Source organism: Coenobita brevimanus, chromosome 63 (genome assembly GCF_032717465.1).
Source record: "Coenobita brevimanus isolate Jiangsu-jjx chromosome 63, ASM3271746v2, whole genome shotgun sequence".
NCBI classification, from domain to species: Eukaryota; Metazoa; Arthropoda; class Malacostraca; order Decapoda; family Coenobitidae; genus Coenobita; species Coenobita brevimanus.
This window is the reverse complement of record NC_137016.1, coordinates 112943-136500: the sequence shown is the minus strand read 5'-3', so window position 1 is coordinate 136500 and position 23558 is coordinate 112943. Positions and strand designations below refer to the sequence as shown.

At 40.4% G+C, this 23558-nt stretch overlaps 1 protein-coding gene across 3 annotated transcripts in view; it reads left to right on the top strand.

Moving 5' to 3' along the window:
- Nucleotides 1-23558, top strand: part of LOC145404457 (bestrophin homolog 15-like) — a 62546-nt gene that overhangs the window by 26698 nt on the left and 12290 nt on the right. For 2 of the 3 annotated variants that reach the window (XM_080275975.1, XM_080275974.1), the window contains exons 5-11: nt 816-1054; nt 3349-3582; nt 4955-5191; nt 9354-9377; nt 12691-12883; nt 14736-14872; nt 21966-22110. In XM_080275975.1, the coding sequence (XP_080132101.1) occupies nt 816-1054; nt 3349-3582; nt 4955-5191; nt 9354-9377; nt 12691-12883; nt 14736-14872; nt 21966-22110 (1209 nt within the window). The remainder of the gene's footprint in view (nt 1-815; nt 1055-3348; nt 3583-4954; nt 5192-9353; nt 9378-12690; nt 12884-14735; nt 14873-21965; nt 22111-23558) is intronic. The other variant, XM_080275977.1, reaches the window with a different exon arrangement.

The following is a 23558-nucleotide window of genomic DNA, read 5'->3' as shown; positions in this document are numbered from 1 at the left end:
TCCAGTACAATTATATGATAGTAATGCCTTACTGAGGATAGCTATGTTTTTCCCTCTGGCAGCATGATATTATGTGTCACAGACTGATGTGGAAGGCTGATTTATTTATCTGAGTACAGTACAGTATTGTATTTTCAGTTTGCTCAAAATCGAGGTTAATTTATGCCTGCTGCATCTGTAGAATGAATAAAAAATCGGGATACTTAGGGGAAAGTTGTATTACGTAGTAATAAGAGGAATAGTCTCAACTCATGTTTGATATGGCAGCCATCATTAGCACTACCCATATGCAGATGGTTCTTCCAATAATGCATGTGATTATAGTATCAGTGGCTACTTGGTCATATCCATCTTTATTCAGCCTGGCTTTTGAATTACCCTATAGTGTTTATTTTGATGTCTGTTGTGTGTTGAATGCTGACATAGTGGAATGGCAGGGATTATACTCTTTTTACGTTAGCTTGGCCCAGATTTTCAGCCTTTTGTAGCTCATTTCCTGTAACTGAGTGTGGAAAAAAAAAATATGCTACATTGCAACATCCCTTCCATAGCATTTCTTCATGACTAATCTCATATTCCAGTGTATTGCCAGAACTTAGCATTCATGATAGAGATATGATAGTTTTAGCCCAAGCTAGAGTAAAAAGGGTATCGTAATCGCCCACCATTTTGTATTCACTAGCAAAGGTACAGAGAGCCTTGGTTTTTTCTTGCCCTCTGGACTCTACCTCACCTCATCCTTGGGTGGAAGAAGACACTGGGATGATGGTAATAATGATGAAGAGAGCATTTCTTAGCATTCCCTCAAATTACAGGGTTTATGACCTCAAATGAATTGAAGATTTATAAGGACTTGGAGGAAAAAACTCCTCACCCAAAGTACTGGATGCCTCTGGTGTGGGCGGGCAGCATTGTGACGCGCGCCAGGAAAGAGGGGCGCATCAGGGACGATTTTGCCGTGAAGACAATCATAGATGAGATTAACCGCATCAGAGGATTGTGTGGAGGACTTCTTAACTATGACTGGATCAGCATACCTCTTGTGTATACTCAGGTATGTGGGGGACTTCTTACCTTTAACTGGATCAGTATACCTTTTGTGTATGCTCAGGTATGTGGGTGATTTCTCAACTATGAGTAAATAGCATACCTCTTGTGTATATTCTGGTATCTGTATTCTACCACACAGGCAGCCAGTGTACGTTGAAATCCTGTGGCTGTGATGACTCTCTTTGAGCAGAATTAAATCATCTATCATTAGCTGGAATAAAAGACAAACTTCTTAGTTCTTGGTCAAAACATTAATCATGATAATTTTGTATGCTATTGACACCCAAATATGCTCTCACACAGCAATAACCTGGTTAGGTCAAATAAAATGCAGTGAGGCAGTCTGCAATCAAAGACTTAACTCATGATAATGGTGGTGATGATGATGATGATGATGATGATGATGGTGATAAAGATTTGGGATGGCTTTCTTGAATAAGATTATGATTAGTTCCTTGTCATAATTTAGATTTGTTCTTATCAAAGGAAAAGAGACAAGAAAAGATTTTTAGTTCTCTTTGTTTTTCCTTCCTACAAAACAAATTAAATATGTTTCTCTTGTAAATAGTACTTGTTTCTGCAGGAAGAGCAAGAGATGTGGGAAGATTCTACACTGTCTTTGTCATTCCTGTGAAAAAAATTGCAGTTATGATAAAGCATTGATTGATGAACTTGCAGAAAGAGGGCAGCTTCAGCCTGCCACCCACCTTCTCTGCATTGAGCCCAGGGTTGCAACTACTTTTACTGATATGACTACTCTTGTACTTGTTCGTGAGTCTGGGCTATTAGATGTTGTTTGTAAAAATATATCTCTGTAGGTAGATAGGCCGTGTATGTGGGTGCTGGCACTCAGGCAAGGGTGAATGGAGACTTGAGTGATGAGTTTTCCGTGAATGTTGGTGTGTACTAGGAGTCAGTTTTGAGCCCCTTGTTTTTTATTGTGGTACTTGAAGCCCTCTCACATGACTTCAGAAATAAACCCCCATGGGAGATGTTGTATGCTGATGATTTGGTGATGCTTGCAGAAAATGAAAGGGAGGTGGAGGAGAGATGGTACAAAGGAGTACAAAAGGAAAGCAAACAGCAACAGACCTTATGGTCCTTTCGAGGCTGTTTGTTAGAAAGTGGAGAGATGGTATGGGGCACAAGGGCTTAAGAGTAAATGCAGATAAAACAAAAGTGATGGTATCAAGGGCTGGTGGCGGTACTGTCAAATAAGGGGGAGAGCGGCCATGTGTGATTGCCACAAGGGCGTGGGAAGTAAGTCCATCTTGTGCAGTGTTTGTGATAAGTGGGTGCATAAGAGATGTAGTAGTATTAGAGATAAACTGCGAGATAATGCAGAGTTCATGTGTGCGGTGTGTCGGGGAGAGCAGGTGGAGATTGTCAAGCATGAGAGGACTGAACTTGCTGGTGAGTGTCTTGAGTGTGTGGAAGAGTTTTGTTATTTGGGAAACATGTTATGTGCTGGAGGTGGGGCTGGAGCTAGCTCTGTGGCTAGAGTGAAAAGTGGTTGGAAGAAGTTCAGGGAGCTGTTTCTTCTCCTGACACTGAGAGGGCTCTTCCTCTATGCTAAAAGATCTTTGTATGCGGCATGTGTTAGGAGTGTAATGCTGTATGGTAGTAAGACCTGGGCAGTAAAGGAAGAGGAAATTCGTAGGCTCAAGCGTACAGAAATGATAATGATTAGGTGGATGTGCAGTGCGTCCCTGAGTGTGAGGCCTGGGGGGGCTAGGTTTACGATGGGAGAGTTGAGAGACAGAATGGGACTGGAGTGTATTGGTGTTGTGATGAGGAGAGCTAGGTTGAGATGGTTTCAACATGTGAGGAGGATGGGGGATGAAAATTGGATGCAGAAAACGAGAAGTGTTAATGTGAGGGGTACGGTTGCGACAGGTAGACCAATAATTACCTGGGACTAGGTAACTGAGTGTGACCTCAGGGGTAAGAGACTGAATAGGGATGCTGCCAGAAATCAGGCAGCATGGAGAGCTGCCATTAGGTGATCAAGACCTACGCATGCAAGCATGTTGGAGCCTTGAAAACAAACGAAAAATGAACATAGATAGCCACAAACAATCACCCACACTCCTGCCATCAGACTGCCCAAACTGAAACTATCCTCATTCATATACGTCCCCATCCCATCTTTCCATCTCATTGTTGACTTCCTCTTCCCCCCCTTCCCCTTTTCCCTTCACATACTCCCTCCAAGTCACATACACTCTCCTGGTCAGTCTCTCATTCTCCAGTCTCTCCCTGTGACCAATAAAAGGCTAATGATTTCCCCATTGACAGGTTGTGACGCTGGCTGTGTACTCATTCTTCATTGCCACACTGATGGGCCGACAGTTCCTGGACCCGACTCAGAACATCCCAAATCACCATGTTGATTTTTATATCCCTGTCTTCACCTTCCTTCAGTTTTTCTTCTTTATGGGATGGCTCAAGGTTGCTGAGTCACTTGTTAATCCATTTGGAGAGGATGATGATGATTTTGAAGTTAATTGGCTGGTGGATAGAAATTTGCAGGTCAGTACATATTGTTATACTCTCCTTCCTTTATCTTAGCCTCAGTTTGCTCTCTCTCTATTCTGAATGCTGTGGCAAAACAATGGATTAACACAACACAATATTACGATGATTTACTCTTTTCGTGTTAGTGTTGCCTACAATTGCCATCTCTCCATCTCATGTGCTGAGGTATTGCAATAGATTAACACTAGAATATGGTGCTAGCCTAGAAGAAATGTTACAGACAGGATGTAGAGCAATAGCATTTTCTTTTTCTTCTGTTAAACCATGTGGAATATTTGTAGAAAGGCTGAACTCTGAATCAAGTCAGTGTAAAAGTTTGTGAAAGGCCATGGAGAGGACATTGGGCCATAATATTGTTCTTTTCTGCCACTGTAGCCCAAGTTCCATTCCACCCTTGTAGGTCCATTCCAGCCTTGTGTTGCATTATCCCCCTTCACAAAGAAATAAATAATACATAACTGCCCAGTACTACAACACAGAGTATCTCAGCAACATCCCTCCTCCCTCACCCAACTCTACATTCACAAACATATGCGTAAACACACAGCCGCCACAGCCATCCAAAACCTTCACTCAAATAGCATCCTTCATGAACCACCACCTGGCCTACACTGCTCAAAAAACTACTCAACCCAGAGAGATAAGTGTGCGTCAAGCCAGACTGCAGGATTGTCACCAACCTTCCCTGCTAAAATACCAACAAAATATAACACAATTAGCTCACTATGCATACACTGCAGCTCATCCTTCACCCCCCTCCCCCACCACTCACCTTATCCATCACATTATCACATCACAGACAGTCCCTCAACATAATCTCAATAGTGACCTCTGGGAGTGACCATTTGATGTGGCAAGCTTCCTGCAGTCCACTGGGTTCATGTACAGATGAGTCTTTGGCTGCAGATCAGCAACAACAGCAACAGCAGCAACCTCTCAGATGAAATTCCTTGCAGGCCTAATCCAATTGGAGCATCTTAACCCACTAGACCACCAGGCACCCATCAGGTTTTATGGTCACCACTTAACTTAGGAAAATATAATGGTTTCTTGTAGAGTCACCTGATGGTTGCACGATATAATGAGTGAGTGGATGGTGGATGCACCCACCTATTACAATCGATGATGATGATGATGAATTACCTAGTTCACTCGGCATACAGGTGATATTTCTCCCCCTGTTGTGCTTCCTAATTCCTTGCTTTCTGAACCCAACCTCATCCCATCCTTAGGTGGGAAAAGAGGTGGTGATGATAGTGATGATGATGATGAGGAGGAGGAGGATAATGATGATGATGATGATGAGGAGGAGGATAATGATGATGATGATGATGATGATGATGATAATGATGATGACTGCTTCCAGGTTTCATATCTCATTGTTGATGAGATGCACAATGAGCACCCTGAGCTCATCCAAGACATCTACTGGGATGAAGTATTTCCACAAGAACTGCCGTACACCATCGCAGCTGAGCACTTCCGTCGTAACCCCCCTCAAGGCTCCACGGCAAATATGGAAATACCAGAACCACAGCAAGAGTTCCTGCCCCTGGTGGAGGAGGAGGATGAAGGCATACATGAGTCTATGTCTGGAATTAATGTGAGTACAGTATATATATTGTAATTTTCTTGTGCCTTGTTTGCTGGCAGCCTTTTTGTGGAGGCAATTACTGGAATATAAATTGCCTGATAAATTGATAGGTAGATAGATATGTCAAAATTAATTTTGATAGAAATTATTAGTTGTACTGGTATGTATGTTAGTTGCATTTTTGTACTACTGTATAGTGTTAGCCTTGTAGAGTGTTTATAGTTCTGTTTAGTATAAATGAAAAATGGGAGAAAATTTATATAGTTTATATACCATAAATAGAGACAACAGAAAGTTTATTGATATTACAGTGTTTACCCTCTCAGGCAAGGCATAGGTTTGTAAACTTTCATATCCATACATTGCCCCCTACTGTGCCTTCTTAGCCAGGTCACAAATATTTCATTGGTTATGAATCTCTCCATCCATAAATTGATTTTGTCATCATATACCATACATCACATGTTTTCTGAATGTTTACTCTGTCATATGCTTAAGCATGAATGGAGAAGAGAAAACTTTCACTACGTTTTTTTTCACTCTGAAGAAAGGAAAAGATCAGTTAATCATATCAACAGTCTTTTACCTCAAAACTTTACCTGTGAACATAATGATGGGAGAGTGTGTCTAGAAGTTTCCAGTGGCAGTTTTTTTTTAAATGGCAGATAATTCCCAAGACAGCAGTTAATGACAAAAACCCAGCAAAGTACTGTACAGTAGAGTCAGTCCTTGTTATAACTGTGTTGCAAAGCAGCACATTGTACTACACACAGTACTACTAGTACTGTAAGCTGAAGGTGATGGAGAGGGATACCTTCACATGGTGGCACATACATGTCCAGATGGCTTCATTACCTGGTTATACAAATGTCCCTCAGCTCCCTCTCTATCCATGGAAAAAGGATGGTGGACTGTTGGAGAAGGGTAACTTCAGCCTACAGTCCACTGAGTTCACATGCAAATGAGTTGGGGGTTGCAACAACAACAACAACAACAACAAGTGTAAATTGGTGTGAATTGGGAAACTTTCAGCTTAGGTAGATGAGCAGCATTGGAATTTGAATGAGTAATCTTTCTGTTATTTATCCATCCATCCATCATCCAATCCTACATTGCCCCAAGAGGAGTGTAGGAGCCTGGGGCTAGGCAGTTGGTCCCGACATTTAAGATGAGAGTGACCAGCCTCACTCATCCCTGAGTGGCATTACATGGGCAATCAACCCCAACCACCCCTTGGATATAAACCTTCACTGGTTCAATCCAACTGTAGTGCAATAATTACCCACTAAACCACCAGGTGCCAAAATTTGGTTAAATGGTTACCACCCAGCATAGTAAATGGTTTCCTGGTGTACAGGAAACCATTTGGCTTGTCACGTAGTGTAGAGTCACCCACAGGCAGAAGGAAAAGGAAAGAATGAAGGAAAGAAAGACAGAAGAGGGAGTGTAAAGTCACCCGTAGGCAGAAGGACAAGGAAAGAATGAAAGATAGAAAGACAGAAGAGGATGGAAGGAAAGAAGGATGGAAGTGAGGAAAGGGCAGACACCCGAGAGCAGCAATATATAGATTGGGAGATGTGTAATGAGGATTGACTGTATCTGAGGTAACAGTTTCTAGCATTATATTGGCAACTTTGAAAATGAGTAGATAGTTGTCAGTTGTTTTTATCAAACTTACATCTTTATGTGTCACTGGAGACTATGATGCAGATCCCTGTAAAACTTTTCCACAAGAGGCTTCCAAAACTTATATGCCACAGTTTGCATCACTATTAATTTTTCTTGAGGATATGCACTTCTCATTATAATGCCTGAGAGGGGTAAGAAATAGTGCTGAGCCTTTAGACTATATTTACCAGGATTTTTTATAGACACTGTATTTATATATTGTGATGTTTGTAATAGACCTTTTGATGGCAAGATTACAGGTAACTATTTTAGGATAAAGCAATACAGAGAATGTTGTAGTATCCATACTAATAGAGCCAAAGCCTATATGAATATAGGGAATTTATGAATAATGCAGTTCTAACCCGCAAAACCACCCCCAGCCCCGCCATAAATAGCACAGTAGCACCCAGTCTATCCCAGCCTACAAAAGCACAATAGATTAACACAAAACATGGATATGAAATATGAAAAAGCATAATACTGTGCAGTAATGTATTTGGGCACTCACCAGTGATTGTCATACATCTTGTTTATTTTTCCATGTGGTAATGAAAAGAAAAGATGTATCATATCTCCTCCCTGTCCTCTGTCCTGATGTCAGCTAAGAACAATTGAGACAGTTAATGGATAAAGTGCAGTTGGATATTAAGCTTACTGTACTAATTATGGTGTCGTATTGTGCCACCTGACTAGCACCATCATCTCACTTGTTAGATGTTCCAGAAAGCTTTGCCTTTTCTTGTAGCACCACCCATTTAACCCTTTGAGCTCAGGGACTTTATTTTTTTATTTATTTTTTATTTTTTTTTGTCAAGGCTGGATCCAGCACTTTGGAAAAGGGAGGACATGATTCGTTGCAGAATTACGACTTAATGTATATGAATAATCAAAAACACCAAAATTCACTTTTATTTTTCTTTTGATAATATAGATACACTAATATGAGCAAATATAAGTATAGTAAGGTATTTATTGCATATATTGTGGTAAATAACATGGATCATTATCTTGTATGCAGTCATTGGTCTGCCGAAAACAGGAGGTGCATATGCCTCTCCACGCCCTCCCCTAAATCAGTGCCTTGCCTCACCTGACAACTGCACTGTAATACCACTCTCCACCCTCACCCCACTTTGGGTAATTTTAGGATTGAAAACAAGGCTATGGCAGCTTATATACTCAAAGATCTGCTGAAAAACAAAAAATATTTGTTGTTATTAATCATTAGAGCTATGATAATAGGATGTATGGGGTAAGGTAGTTATGATAGCTTGCTTAATCTTGAGATGTACTTGGTAAAGGAAGCTAGGGTATGATCTTGAGGGTGTATGAACCGTTAATTTCAATATGATATTTAAGCACTTACTCTTGCTACTTGTGCATTATGTAGTACTGTAATTACATATGTATTAGGATGTTGTTGGATCTCCAAATTACCTTTTATATTATTTCACTTTAACTTGGCCTATAATTCCCACCAGTCCATCTAGAATATTGAGTTGTAACAACAGTTGATCATGACATTAAGATGCTAGTCACAAATAAGTGCAGTGGAAAGGAAGTAGAGCCTTAGCATAATCCTTTTCTGTCTTTAAGCTAAGTAGAATAATCTTGAAAAGGATGAAAATAATGGCCAGGTTAAAGTGAACAAGTTATAGTAATACAAAAGTAAAGCTACAGTATCTTTGAAATTCTCTTCCACTTGGTTGACCTAGTGTAGTTTAATGGATGACTATATACCGTACATTAACCCTTAACCCACTGAGGCATGAGATGTCTTATTCTTGCTGTCTCTGGATGATTTCACTCAGTTTAGTGATGGACTTTTTGACTAGAGGGGTGACCTATTTCCACCATCAGCCCCTTCTTTGGTGCTGGAGAGGTCTTCCTTCATGTGGTGGTAGCAGTATAGTCAGGCCGCTCCACTGCCTGGTTATACAGGTGTCCCTCCTATCCCTCCCCATCCCCTCAAGACCCCATGAGAGGATGGTGAACTGCAGGAGGAGGGCACCTTCAGCCTGCAGTCCACTGGGTTCATGTTCATTTGAGCCTGGGGTTGCAACTGCTGCTACAACTACTACTACTACTAGTACAATAACCACTACTACTACTACTATTACTACTACTACTACTATGACTAGTACTACTACTATGACTACTACTACTATGACTACTACTGCTATGACTACTACTACTATGACTACTACTACTATGACTACTACTACTATGACTACTACTACTAATGCTTACTGCTACTACTACTACTACTGCTACTACTACTACTACTACTCCCAATATCACCACCATCACCACTACCCCTTCTTTGCTAGAGGTTCATCCTAATTTGGGTAAGATAGCCAGGTATCAGCAAGAATAAAAAAAATAAAAAAGACACCACTGCCCTTGAGGGGTTAATGCATCCTTAGTTATTATTCCATACTTACCCTCATCATAGATATCCATGTATGTGTCTAACCTTCTGTTTATTTAACTTCTAAAGATCAACTTTTCACCAAGTCGTTTGGTAAGTTTTTAAAATACTTTGCCAACCTATAAAAAAAAGAAATTGCATGATTAAACTCATAATTCACACGACTGATGTGCGTGATATGGCATTGTATGATTCGTCAGTTGCATGATGTAGTAGAAAATATTTGCTTTGTTGTAGAGTAGTTTGTTTAATTTATCACGTGAAAGTTTTGCTTTAAATTATTTGCTCTTGAAAATCTCTGAACCATTTACATCGATGTGATACACGTATTTGCTTCTGTTAATTTGTTAATGTTATGGCATGTTTGTCTCTCTTGAATTTATGTGGCACTATGCAGATTGGCCCATAAATAGTGCTTCACTGGAAACTCAGTGGCAGTAACTTATGCATTGTGGGGATGGCTCACTCAGCTAATGTGGGTGTGGCAGTGGGAGTAGAAATTTAACAGATGATGCAAAGTAGATACTGATAACAGTAACAAAATTGTTCTCACAACACATAAGGTATTACCCAGCAGAGTGGAAGTGGAGCACTATGCATGGCCCTTCTTATATATTGTAGATCTTTGAGAAATCATAGTACTGTACTGTAATTTATGATATGCTGTTAAAGATTGAAGCCTATAACATATACATTACATTTATATGTATAACGTACAGCAATTGTGTAATATCTCTGTAATGACACACCTGCTGTAACATTCACTTGCATTTCAAAATTACTTAAGTTATTTATGCAAGTAGCTTATTGTTATGTGGCTTGATGTATACTGCACTGCAGGAACAAAGGCAGTTGCATTCATTTTGTGTAAAGCCTATTTGTTGCTTTAAAATAATGCATATAAAATTATGATTTTAAATAAAGTTCTTCATTAAATCACAGATAAACAGGCATAACAGTTATAACAGTTAACACCCACTGACCACACAAAGCTGGCCCAGTTAATTCATGGATTAAGTATATAAAAGTACTGTAAGTGGAAAGGCAGGTGATCAGACAGTACTGTCATCATCATCAGCATCAACATCATCGTCATCGTCACCATCGCCATCACCATCACCACTGACATCATCTTGACCTCCTTTTTCCCACCTAATGATGATACGAGGTAGGATTCAGTTAGCTTGAAAAAAGACAGACACAGTATACTAGAGGGAGCACTGATCAGCAGCATACATAATAAAATGGGCCAAGCACTTGTTCACTCACCACTCAAACTCCCCAGACTCCCGACTCCACCTCATAGACATCAGCACCCGCACATACTCTTTGATATTTTCGTTATATACTGAATATGCATCACATCAGGAAGGCAGCTTATCAAATAGCAGTGTAAATATCTCCCAGTAGCACTACACAAGCAAGTCCATGTTATATGCTAACTCAGGTATGTTCTCTTCTGCCATTAAATTTTCAGTAAATTACCAAAATATTGCCACTTGAAATTTCATTGGTACTTGTTAAAATGATTTACCATTTCCCCCAATTTACAGTATCCAATGTATGAAAAATATGTGATATTTTGGAATGCATTTGTTTAAAAATGAGATCAGATGACACCATGCTTCCTAAGAAATCTCCACACTGAGGTTGGCAGCGGTTCAGCTGACTTTTTCTGCAAACTGTTGAGGATTTCATTGTTACTCTTATAAATGATCCCCATTCTCTCATTTTACAGCATCAAATGAATGGAAATACTTATTATATTAAGAAATAGGCCCTGAGCCTTTGCCCAGAGTCGGACACGTAAAAAAAAAAATATATATTATGGAACACATCCCTGACATAATATAAAGGCCACCTGTATAGTCACATAATCAACACAAACAGTACCAAAAGTTTGGAAGGAAGATTTTTACACCATTGTCTGACCAGTTACCTTGCCTTATATTGTACCTGCATGTGTGTGTGAGTTATCTGAGCTAGCTCTTGTTGTTCTTGGGGGACTGCAGGGTGAAGTTGCCCATCTCCTGCAGTCTATCATCAACCATCTGAGGGATAGGGAAGGAATTCAGGGATGTCTACAACTGGGCTGTGTTGCTGCTTGGTTATATCAGTGTGAAGGACTCCCTCTATAGCACCCAAGCCAGGTGTACTTTTGATATTTATCATAGTGCTTTCTCATGTAGTTTTAGTTTTGAAGTCCAGTAATCGTTATTCCTTATTCTTTCTTAGACGTTAGTTATTTTGTGTTATTGTTGTGAATAAGTAAACGTGTTAGTGCTTTTAGAACTGTCTCTCTGCCTAAGGCACCATTTGGATTGGATTTCCACATAGTCCATAACATTGTAACTGGATCTCAGCTGTTTTTTTCTCTCCGTCTCTCAAACAAGTAATTCCTCTTCAGTGACTGTGTGATAGATGGGGATGCCTGGAATGTTGTTGTTGTGGCCCCAGGTTCATATGAAATGTGAACCCATTGGATTGTGGGCTGATGCTGTCCTGCATTCCACCATCTTCCTTTTGAGGGACAGAGGGAGCTGAGGGACATTTTCTTCGGTACCTTTTGTACTGAACTCCAGTTCCTGAATTTAGGAGACTGACTCATCCACACCTCCAGTGTGAATTAAAGGGCTTAAACAGACTAAAATCTAGTAAATCTGTTAATGGCCTTTGGCTTTTTTTTTAATATCATTATCAGTAGGATTTGAGGAAATAATATGAGAAATTATTATTATTATTATTATTATTTTTTTTTAGTCTCCCTGTTCACTTTTCCTGTTACCCATGCCTACATTGTTATACAGTCAGAATCTGCTGCTTCATCTTTTATCACCTCAGTATTTCTTCACGTGTATTCATTACATACATTATTATACATTATTATTATTATTTTTATTATTATTATAATTATTATTATTATTATTGTCAGGACAAGCTACTTCACCTTTCATTTCTTCAGTCTTCATTTATGGTCCTCCTTTCACTGCATCATTATACAGTCACCTTCTGCATCACCCTTCATCACTCACACTGTATTCCTTCATCTTTCTCTCTTGCCTACATTATCATACAAACAGAACCTTCTTTTTCATCCCATATGTTGTTCTCTTTCATTTTTCTCCTTTGCCTGTATTGTCATGCAACCAAAACCTTCTTTATTATCCCTTCTGTTGTATTCCTTCATTTTTCTCCCTTGCATAAACTGTCATCCAGCCAGGATCAACAGCATCATCTTTCACAACTACTGCATTAGTGTTTCTTTCCCTGTATTGTATTATTATCCAAGCATGACCTACATTTTCATCCTTCATCAGTTTGACTACATTCCTTTACATACATTATCATACAATCTGAACTTATGCTACATCACCCTTTACCACTTCTCCTGTATTTTCCTCAACAGACTGACCTGGAAACTGGGTCAACCAAAGCCATTGACATTAAAAGGACAAGTAACAGTGCCAGGTCGTCAGCAGCGGGACTCGGATCTTCCCAGCCCCTGTCCTCCCGCAAGCCTTCCGTGCTGTCCATGCTCTTCAACCGCATGGTCTCAAGCAGTCAGGAGAATGTTCGTCGCCCAGGAGTCAAACCAAATGGTAGGTTTGTAGTAGAATTTTGGTGATTAGATAACTTGTGTATCTAATTATTTATCTGCTGTATCTGTCTATCTATTTTTCAATGGTATCAGTCTACCTGTCTGTCAGTCTTTCCATCTGTTTATCTGTCTCTATATCCAGACATCTAAATCCCAGAAGCGGTGGCTGCTAATAAATTGTGCATATGCCACTCTGTCTTCCGCCATCAGGCAGCCCTGCCTCCCAGGTCACATCATCCTCATTTATATGCCTTTCCAATCTGTCCTTCCAGCTCATGCTTTGTTTTCCCTTCCCCTTCTTAAAGGGTGTTGTATAGTGGAAGGTAATAAAAGTAAGTCTGGGGGTAGGCACCATGAGTCACATACCTGTGGGACTCATTTTTGTAACTTAGGCTTCTTAGCCAATGGCAGGTTATTCACCCAGTTCCCTGGGAAACAAGGCCACTACATCATCCAGGTTACCAGTTACCCCCCCAAGGTGTTAACCTTGTTATGCATTTTACCTGCCAACCCACAAAGGTTGAGTGGATATCTCAGTCAGTTGGTGCCCAGCTGTCTGATTGAGAATCAAATCCTAGTGCTGTTGAGCCAGCAGCTTCGTAACTGCCTGCCCAGTGACACCAGTCCCTCATTACAAGTAACCTTTTAGATGCCCTATTTTGTCGATAAGCTCACAGCAAAGTGCAGAAAAGCTGTGTGTTAAAGTTTCATTGCTTCTTGTAAACCTGTTTCGTCAGTTTCAGTCTACATCGCTAATTGGATAAAGTTGTGTCATTAATCAGTAGGTTTGTTAAAATGTTGTAGGAAAGCAATATGCAAGAACTAACTTGGAGAAAGTGAGGAACAAGGCCTGGTGAGTGACGAACAAGGTGGCTTTAGGAATGGTAGAGGATGAGTGGATCAAACATTTTGCAATGAAATAGATAGTGGAGAAGTCTTATGAAAGGGACTGTAAGGCATTTATGGCATTTATGTATCTGGAAAAGCAAACAATAAAATAAATAGAGAAGGATGAGGGGAGGCTCTGCATAAGATATCGCCTGGTGAGTCTCAAATAGAGCACAGTTTATGAATCACCCTGTGTGTATCTGGTGGTCTGGTGATTAGAACATCCCGAACGGAGTAATGACTTTGCATAAGTTTGATCCCCAGTATGTGACTAGAGTTTTTTATCATGTAATGCCATCAAAGAAATTTAGCTGACCATCTACCTTCAGTGTTCAGGACTGGATTATGGTAGTCTGTTCTGGGGCCAATACTTCTCATAGGGGGTAATATGGAATGGGCTGTTACCATTTCCTATTAACCCGTTTCATCCAATGACACATTTATATACTGTATATTCTTTGCTGTTGCCAGATGATTTTATATAACTTAGGATGGAACCCTAGTGGTCAAGGGCTTAATGAAATCCATATTTAACTCTCCTATTTTGAAAAGTCACCCCAGAGCTGAGTAAAATTGAAATTATCTGGTGGGATCAAAGATAAAATAACAAATACGTCATCAGAGTGGAGGGTTTTACCGAGCATCTTGTATTTTTGTTTTTTATGTGATCTCCCTCTTACTAATTTTTTCTAGTTACAGAATCATTCTGTTTTACACTATCCTGCAGAAAAAAATTTACTTCATCATCATCCCAATCTCTTTTTGCCATGCAGTGATGAGGTGAGGTAGGATCCAACAAGTCAGAGGAACTATTGGGAAGTAATTAGCTGGTTTTGGTACTTGGCTTTAGTTTTCACTCCCCAGCATTTATCAGCTGTACCAAGGCCAGCCTCATTATGGGGATTCTGTAAGAGTACGAGGAGCATCATTTAGTTTTATACATGGTCTGTATTGTACTGTTACAGCGAGCACCACATCCATGCGTCATCAAGGTCGGCGCCAAAGAGGGTTGATGCGGTCAGCGTCACGGATGTCGTCTACATCACAAGCCACCTGTCAGAGTCCTGAGTCCATGGCTCGTGCCCCCACCATCATTACACAGGTACAGAATATAGTTCTTGATACATTACTCTCTCTCTCTCTCTTTTCCTCCTCCTCCTTAGCATGGCTTATATTTTTTCCTTTTGCAGCTCAGTTCTCCACCTTTTCATCCTCTCTGTGTGGCCAGCACTTGATGCAGTGCTGCGTTCAGGTGCCTCAGCACTGTGTGACAACACAGGTGTTTTTCTGTAGTCCCAGAAACCATTTATTATGATGGATGGTAACCATAGAACCAAGTGACACCTGATGGCCTAATGGGTTAAGGCATACAAACCAGGTGGGGCAGTAGAGGTTTAGCTGGTTGGTACTGCTCTCATAATGTCACTCTGGGATGAGTGAGGCAGGTCACCCTTGCCTTATATGTCAGGACTGAGTAGCCTAGCCTTGGGCCTGATCCTCTCAACTGGGGCAAAAAAGATTTGGATAATGAATGAATGAAGCACACTTCACATAGCAGAATGGCAAAATAAGTCAGTACTGTATCTCTACAGCCTTTCTGTAGCAATTCTTTGTGACTAACTTCATTTATTTAATGTTCATCTGTTATTACAACTGAGCTTTCAAAATGGAGGGCAAACAGTTTTAAGCCAAGTTAACTCACTCTCATCTTAAATGCCAGGACCAACTTGCCTAGCCCCGGGCTCCTACGCTTCTCTTGGGGCAACGTAGGATTAGATGATGGATGGATGGATTAACTGAAAACCATATAGTTAGTTTATTTTCAGTTAACAAAACTGAACCATTACCACAACTTGAATACTAAATAATGGTTGCATGAAATTTGATGAGCCATAGTTAAGATGTATGAATGAGTCTCCTAGGTTACTAGTCAAATTCATCCTTTAATCTGATCACCCTTGGCCATCAGCCGAGCTATAAAGGATTAGGGATTTTTTCAGGCAAGAGCTAATGCAGTGTAGGGGAGGATCCAGGAATATTTCTGAGGTGTCACCCACATCACTTTCTAGAGTAAGGAGGATTTGGCCTCCCCTTTCTCTGTCAGCTAAGTAATGCTTGTCAACCAAAGATGGTTTGTGTGATGTTTTTCTGGAAGACAAACATGATAATCATTATAGGATGCAGTCAGTGTATGTAAAGTACAGTATACTAAGCTTCAGTACAATATAGCAAGGGTGTTGCCTGGGCAGCGTGGGCAGTGCTCCTGGATCTGCCCATGCAGTGTACACAACCATTACATGTTTCATGTGGATGGGGAAATAGATGACCATGCAGTGCATGGATAAAGGTAGATGGCAGTAAGAGCAAGTAGATGGCAGTAAGTGTGAACAGACTGTAAGGCAAACAAACAGGGGTGTGAGTGTAGACAGGGATGCAGGTATGTAGCATGGCATATGGCAGGGCAAAGCTGGTATGTTTGCATTATGATGGTCAGCTTGCATATGCTTTACAGTGACCTTGTAATTTACTCATATTGTGTCTTTTACAAAGGCTCCAACATGCTTGCATGCATTGGCCTTGGTTATATAATAGCAACTCTCCATGCTGCTTGATCTCTGTCAGCCTTCCTGTTCAGTCCCTTATCCCTGAGGTCACACTCTATGACCTCGTCTCAGGTCTTTTTCAGTCTGTCTCATGCAACCTTACACCCAGTGTTCACACTTTTCACTTTCCTAACCCAGTTATCATCCTCAATCCTCTCCATGTGCCCAACCCATCTCAGTTGAATTACATTTTTAGAAAATAATGTGGTGTAAAAAGTATATTTATATTTTAATACTCCATGTTAATTCTCAGAATAGTGTGAAAACTTCAGAGAATTTCAGACTTAGGATGGATTTACACTCAGGTCTTAAATGTGAACAATCACTACAAAGCAAGCATTTTGAATGCTTACTCAGATTTAGATTATATGATTGCATATGCCACTGTGAGCATTCATCCATGTCCCAGGACGTCCGTGGTAGAAGTATGCTTCAGTATCTCCACTGCAGTCATTCACACCATGGAATGTTAAGGAAAGAGAAGGTAGTTGTGTGTACTGGATTTATTGTCATCCAGGGACTCCTGAAGGAAATGATGTACTGACTCGCATTTGAACATTCATACAAGCTTGTTCAGGTTTGATTATGCTCACCAGATCAGTCACGCATGCTCACTGCTACGTTTGCCAGTGAATGTTCATGCTTGTCCACCAAGTGTAAGTACACCCTTTGCTACAAACTTCACAATCTAGCTGCCAGATAGTTCACACTGTCCCTCCCATGCCATGTGTTCAGTTTGCATTATGCAGCCTTGCCTGTTTCTGCCATATTTTGTGCTCCTGTGTGTACTGTGTCTATTCATCACAGCCTCCAAGGGTCCTCCTAGCTTTGCATTTTCTGCTGCCATGGTGCTGTTTGATTCATTAGAGCACCTCAGAATAGATTTTTCTCAACTGGAGCAGTGTGACCTCAGCATCCAACAGAGTTCATCATTTGCCAGTGAGGTGAAGGCAACCTTTTTTTTCTTTTTATGCAAGGAAGAAGAAACCAAAGGCTTGATGCCTGCAGTAATTGTTTTTTTTCCCAGAGAAAATAATTAAAAGAGAGCCTGATTCAAGATTCATTCATTTCAAGATGCCCAGACACATTGAATGTAAAAGACTGGAGATCATAGGCAGAAGGAAATGCAAACAGAGAAAAATAATTCCAGAGTTGGGCTGCTGCATACATGAAGGACTGGGAGTATTAGTAAACACTTGCATCAGAGAGTCTGACAGAAAAGGGGTGAGAGTTGACTGCCAGGTGAATGCTGTGCACCTGCTGCAATGGAGGAGGGATGCAAGCAGACAGTTCAGAAGAGTAGTGAGTATTGATGTAGTAATAAAAAAAGATAAAGATGCAACAGTGTTGCAAAGAGAGAAGTTGAAAGAGTCTGTATGGGAGAATTAATATGATGAAAATCCTTTGACATGACCCTGTTGACAAGAGCTGTATGTGGGGGGTTCCACATACATGAGAGTTGTGCTCCACATAGGGATGAATAAAACCCCTGTATATAGCTAACAGCTGTTTGGGGGTAATGAAAGCAGATTCACCTATCATCCCCATCCTCTTGGAAGCAGATGTTGGAAGAGAGCTAATGTGATCTTTCCTCGATGAATCCTGAGATAATGAAATCCCAGGAATGTTGCAAGATGAAGCAGGATTGAGCTGGATATTACTGAATATTAAAGGATACACCTGTAAAAGATTTTGGCAGGTCAAAAGATGTAGAAACTGAGTTTTTGATGCATTAAAAACAACAAGGTTACTTTTACCCCAGTCGGAGATATGAGCCAAGTTAGAAATTAGGTTTGCCATGGTATCATCCCATGTTTGTTGTGCTGTAGTAAATGTTGTGATGGACACTGTGAGAAGCAAGTGGAAAGATGAAGGGTGATGTCATCAGCGTATAAGTGGATGGGGTTAGATGCACAGCTTAGATGGTCACTGATGCATAAAAGGAAGAGAGTTGGTAACAGGACAGAACCCTGGGGAACACTGCTGTTAATAGCTCTTGAAGAAGATTAGTGGTCATCCATAACAGCAGGTGTAGAACAACCGGAAAGGAAGCTAGAGATGAAGACACAGATAGAGGGGTAGAAACCATAAGAGGGCAGTTTGGCAGTTAAAGATTTATGCAATACTTGGTTGAAAGCCTTTGAGACTTTCAGTGGCAAAGTGTTCGCCAGATTCCAGAAAAGAAGGATGACCAGGAGTGTGAAAGGAAGGTGAGAAGATCACCAGTGCATTGTCCCTGGCAGAACCCATATTAAAGATGAGAAAGGTTATGATAGGAAAGATGTTTTATACATATATATTTTTTTTTGTTAAGAACAGATTCAAAAACTTTAGAAAGATGGAATATTAAAGTAATTAGGTGCTAGTTAGAGGGCTGGGAAGGTTGCCCTTCTTTGGGACAGGCTGATTGAGACCAAACTTCCAGCAAGAAGGAAAGGTACGTTTTATTATTATTATAATTTTTTTATTTTTTATGTGTCCGACTCTGGGCATAGGCTTCAGGGCCTATTCTCAAGTCCCAGTAGTCCTCCATGGGGTCCAGTAATCCTCCTACATCTCCACATGTCACCACTTTGGCACTAACACCCACCATCCATGTTGAATACATGCTAGGGCTGTCTCATACAGGACTAGCATACTGGTATTAGTGAGGGCACTTTTACAACATGTCAGCGGGTTGTCTGGTAGATCAGAAAAGTCTGCTTTCTAAGAAATTCAAATCCTTAAACTGTTCCCTGCCCCAGCCGGGATTTGAACCTGGGTCCATTAGGATTGCAGGCCACCTCTCTACCTATTCTGCCACCGCCTCCCCGGCAAAAAAGTTTCCTTAGAGTGTATGTACAGAAGCACAGTTCTCGAGGACAGCAGAAGGGACCTCATCAGGTCTGAACTCCTTGTAAGTTTTGAGGCCAGTGAGCGGAGAAAGTATATCAGTTGATGTAATTTTAATGTCAGTCATGAGGAAATCAGAGAGGGGAAGAGATGGAGGAACAGCACCAAAATCATGCAAGGTGGAACTGGAAGAGAAAGTCTCAGCTAAGTGTTCTGCCTTTTCAGTTGATGAAACAGTTAAAGAATCATCAAAGCTGAAAGGAGGGAAGGAGGATGAAGTAAAGTTGTTACAAAGGTTTTTGGCAAGGTGCCAGAAGGAGTGGGAAGAATTTGGGTATGAGAGTTCAGTGCATTTAGTTTGAGTGAAATTAATTGTAGTACTGCATGGTTAAGGATAGATTTGGCTTGATTCCAGCCAGATGCATGAAAGAGATGAGGGTTGGTTCTGATACCTTTTGTAGGCCTCCTCCTAGTTGTGAACAGCATTAGAACAAGCATGATTAAGCCTTTTTTTTTTTTTTCTTTAGTCAGAGGATATGAGAAAGGAATGTATGCTTCCATGCTCAGGAGAATAACCTCTGTAATGCATGAAGCACACTCAGATGGCTCTCAGCCATGAAAACAATTATCATTCCAAGGAAAATCAAAGAGGAGATGCTTGAGGGCCTTTTTGATGTTACTAAGATATGTTGCAGAAAAAAAAGCCACTTAAGCAACACTGATGATTTCTTTTTTACAAAGAAACAGCCAGAGCCTGAGCCATCAACTTCCAGTTTGCCCTCTGCTCTTCCTCATACACAGTCTTCGTCATTGTCATTGTCGGAGTCAGATAACTCCGCAGGGGTTATCAATTAATTTCTACAACCTTATCCACACCAAACAACGCTCTCTACAAGCCTTCAACACTTTGTTTCAAGGTATTAAATGCTCTGAACATTGTAAATTAAGAGGTGATTGTATGCACAAAGTGGTAATTAAGCACTGTATGCACAAAATGGTAAACAGGCACTGTGTAGCATAAATACAGTATTGGCAATGTTTCACAACCACAGATTCTATCCCCCTTATCTTTAATTTTTATGGGATACAATAATTATGTTTATGTGAAATGCATAATACATGACTTTATAAAGAGAACAACTCTTGTGTAACTTGAGAGGTCACCGTATTTCATGGTCATACAAGTTGAACAACACACATGTCCTAATACAGGATGTTATGTGCTGTGTGTGGTCTTGCATTGCTTCACACACAGTGTAGAGGAAAGACAGGAAGGAGAAGTTTGAGGGACGTGTAATGGTCATAACTAATGTGGAACAAAAAGTGAGAAGGATACATCTTGCAAACACTGTATCAGATATTTTAGGAATGGTGATAGTAGATAACATGGATGATGAGATGCTGAGGAAATTCACAATGTCCATAGTAAGACAAAGATTAGGCTATGCATAAATGGTGCAGTCATCACATGTGAAAAAAAAAAGAAAAGAAACATTGACAAACTGGAGAAAGTGCAAAGAATGGCCAGAAGGATTATACCAAGCTTGAGAGAGTTTCTTTATGAGGAAAGATTAGAGAACCTGAATTTACCAACCCTATGCTAGTGGAGGAAGACAGGAGATTTGATTATGCTGTTCAAAGGCTTTAGGGAATTGGAACAGGAGGACAGAGAGGATCATTTTATGATGGTTGATGGCAGGACAAGTGGACATGAATTTAAGGTGAGAAAAAGCAGGTTTCTTAATGATGTAAAACAAAGTTCAGCTTCCAAAACAGATGTGTAGATTCATGGAACAACCTGGAAGAGGAAGTAGTGTGAGCAAAGAACATGCATGTGTTGAAAATTGGATTGGATGAAAGTAGATATGGGGACAGGATATTATGAGCTAAGCACAATTCCTGTGTAGTACAAATAGGTAAATAAAACTGATCTTTTTACTCTAACTTGGCCAAGATTGTTTTCCTTTTGTTGCTTATTTCATGTCACTCAGTGGCAGGAAACAAACAGTTGTATCACTCAGCATCCATTTCATAACACATCTTGACAGGCATCAAATCCTATTGTTAATCTGTTTGTATAATGCAGCATTAAAGGTGGAGAGAAGGAAAATTTAGGCCAACTTAGAGTAAAAGAATTATTGGCAAGTAAAGTAAGCACAAATATTTATTTTTAAGCTACTATGGATCTTTGGGCTGAAGGGGTTGAAATGCTTGGGTTGCAATAAGTCACTCACAGTCTCAGTTAATAATGTTGTCTACAGGTTCACTAGTTGTGGATGCAGTTCTTGTGTTTGTACATAAGCCTATTCTTTCCTCACCCTTTCTATAGATATTCAAAAAAGTTACAGTATGGCAGTTTTCTTGAAGCACTGTTATATCCTTTGGTGTTATGTTATACAGCACTGAAGAACTGTCTGCCTCCATAACTACTGTATGTACTTTCATTCCTCTCATTTTATTTATTTGCCTAACAATGCACCTAACCTGCCTACCTGCCCATCTACTGCTGTATTTATCCCCTACTCTCCTACCTGTACATCTCCCAGTCTACCTCCTTACCTATTTATCATACATACATTCCTACCTACCTACCCATTTGCTTACCTTCCTACCTACCCACCCATTTACTTATCTTTTTGCCTACGTACCTTCCCACCCACCACCCACCCGTTTACAGTACTTACCCTTTAACTGATCTCTCTACCTACCTACCTAATTTCAGTATTTCCATTGTGTCTGTATTGTATATTGTCATTGCAGGACAGTGCTATCTTCCGAATGTCAGACGTATCACTCAACACCCATGGAGGGGAGGAATTAATGAGCCCACATCAAAAGAGCAGGAAAAATTCAGGTGATGATGATGACCCTATTGTAATCAAGATCAAGCGAAGAGATAAAGATGGTAAGTACTGAAGAGGATATTATCATGCAGAAAGTAAGGAATATGTCAGAAAGAATTATATGAGTTGGGGGGAGGACAGCAATATGGAAGGAGACAGGGCAGCATGGAGGCAATTTGTTTGTGGTCACTCCATATGGGATTAAGATGTCTGGCTATAGATAGATACATAGACAGATAGGTAGATGGTGAAGTGACAGACAAGGTGGCTTTAGGAGTGGTAGAGGATGTGTGGATAATATATTTGCAATGAGACAGATGGTGGAGAAGGCTTGTGGAAAGGACTGTGATATGTTTATAGCATTTATGGATCTGGAAAAAGCATATGATGAGGTAACCAGAGAGGGATTATGGGAGGCTTTGTGTATGTATGGCGTAGATAATAAGCTGTTGAATCCCTTGAAGAATTATTAACGTGGCGGTAGTGAGTCGGACATAAAGATAGGTGGGTAACTTAGTAAGAGGAGGAGAGTGTTGAAAGTTATTATACAGGCTGTCCTTGTTTAAATCAGGATAAGTTTTAAGATTTCACAAAATGTTTACATACAACTGCGGCCATAATTTGGGGGAAGGTGGCGGATCAGCTTCAAAGGTAGCAATGGAGCTTTAATAGGCAAATTTTTCTTATTTCACCAAGGGCTTAATAAAAAAAAAAAAATGTTATAAAAGACCACTGGCAATGATGACAGCCTGTAATTAACTTTTCTTTTACTCATGTAACTGGTCATGCTGGTGATCCCCATAAAATGACAGCATATTTCCTCAGTGATGCTTGTTTTTATTACTAAAGGTATAATTCTTGTTCTGTCTATCTATCTATAGCCCGACGCCCTAATCCCGCAAAGGGTGGCCGCAGACAAAATGCCTCCAAGTCGCTCTGTCACCGACCATTTGACTACCCTCCCCCCAACTCACCCCTCCCCCTCCCTCATATACCTCTCAACTCCATCCCTCCACCTCATCCTCGGTCTACCTCTCCCTCCCTCCACCTCACCTACATACACCCTCTTAGTCAGTCTTTCATTCTCCACTCTCTTCACATGTCCAAACCACCTCAGTGTATTTCTCCTAATCTTCTCAACCACATCCACATCCACCCCACAGCGTTCCTTCACGTCTTCATTTGTGAACCTGTCCCTCCATGTCACTCCACATGCTCCTTGTTACTGCTAGAAAATCTTATTCAGCTTTGTGGATGCCTCGTGTAGTGCAAGGGTTAGAAATGTTGTGTGTTGATGCTTTCCGTATGATAACATTGTTTATATTTTACCAGGTATTCAAAATGCTTCCTGTTGGTTTTATTCAGCTTAGGAGAGGCATCTTCTAAGTGAAAGAGCTAACCAGTACCTTATGTAGGACAGGATGGCATAATACATGTTTGTTGTTTGGTCATCTCTTTCATTTTGCAGTTCCAACATTGGCCAGAGTAATAGAAATGACATCCCTGAACT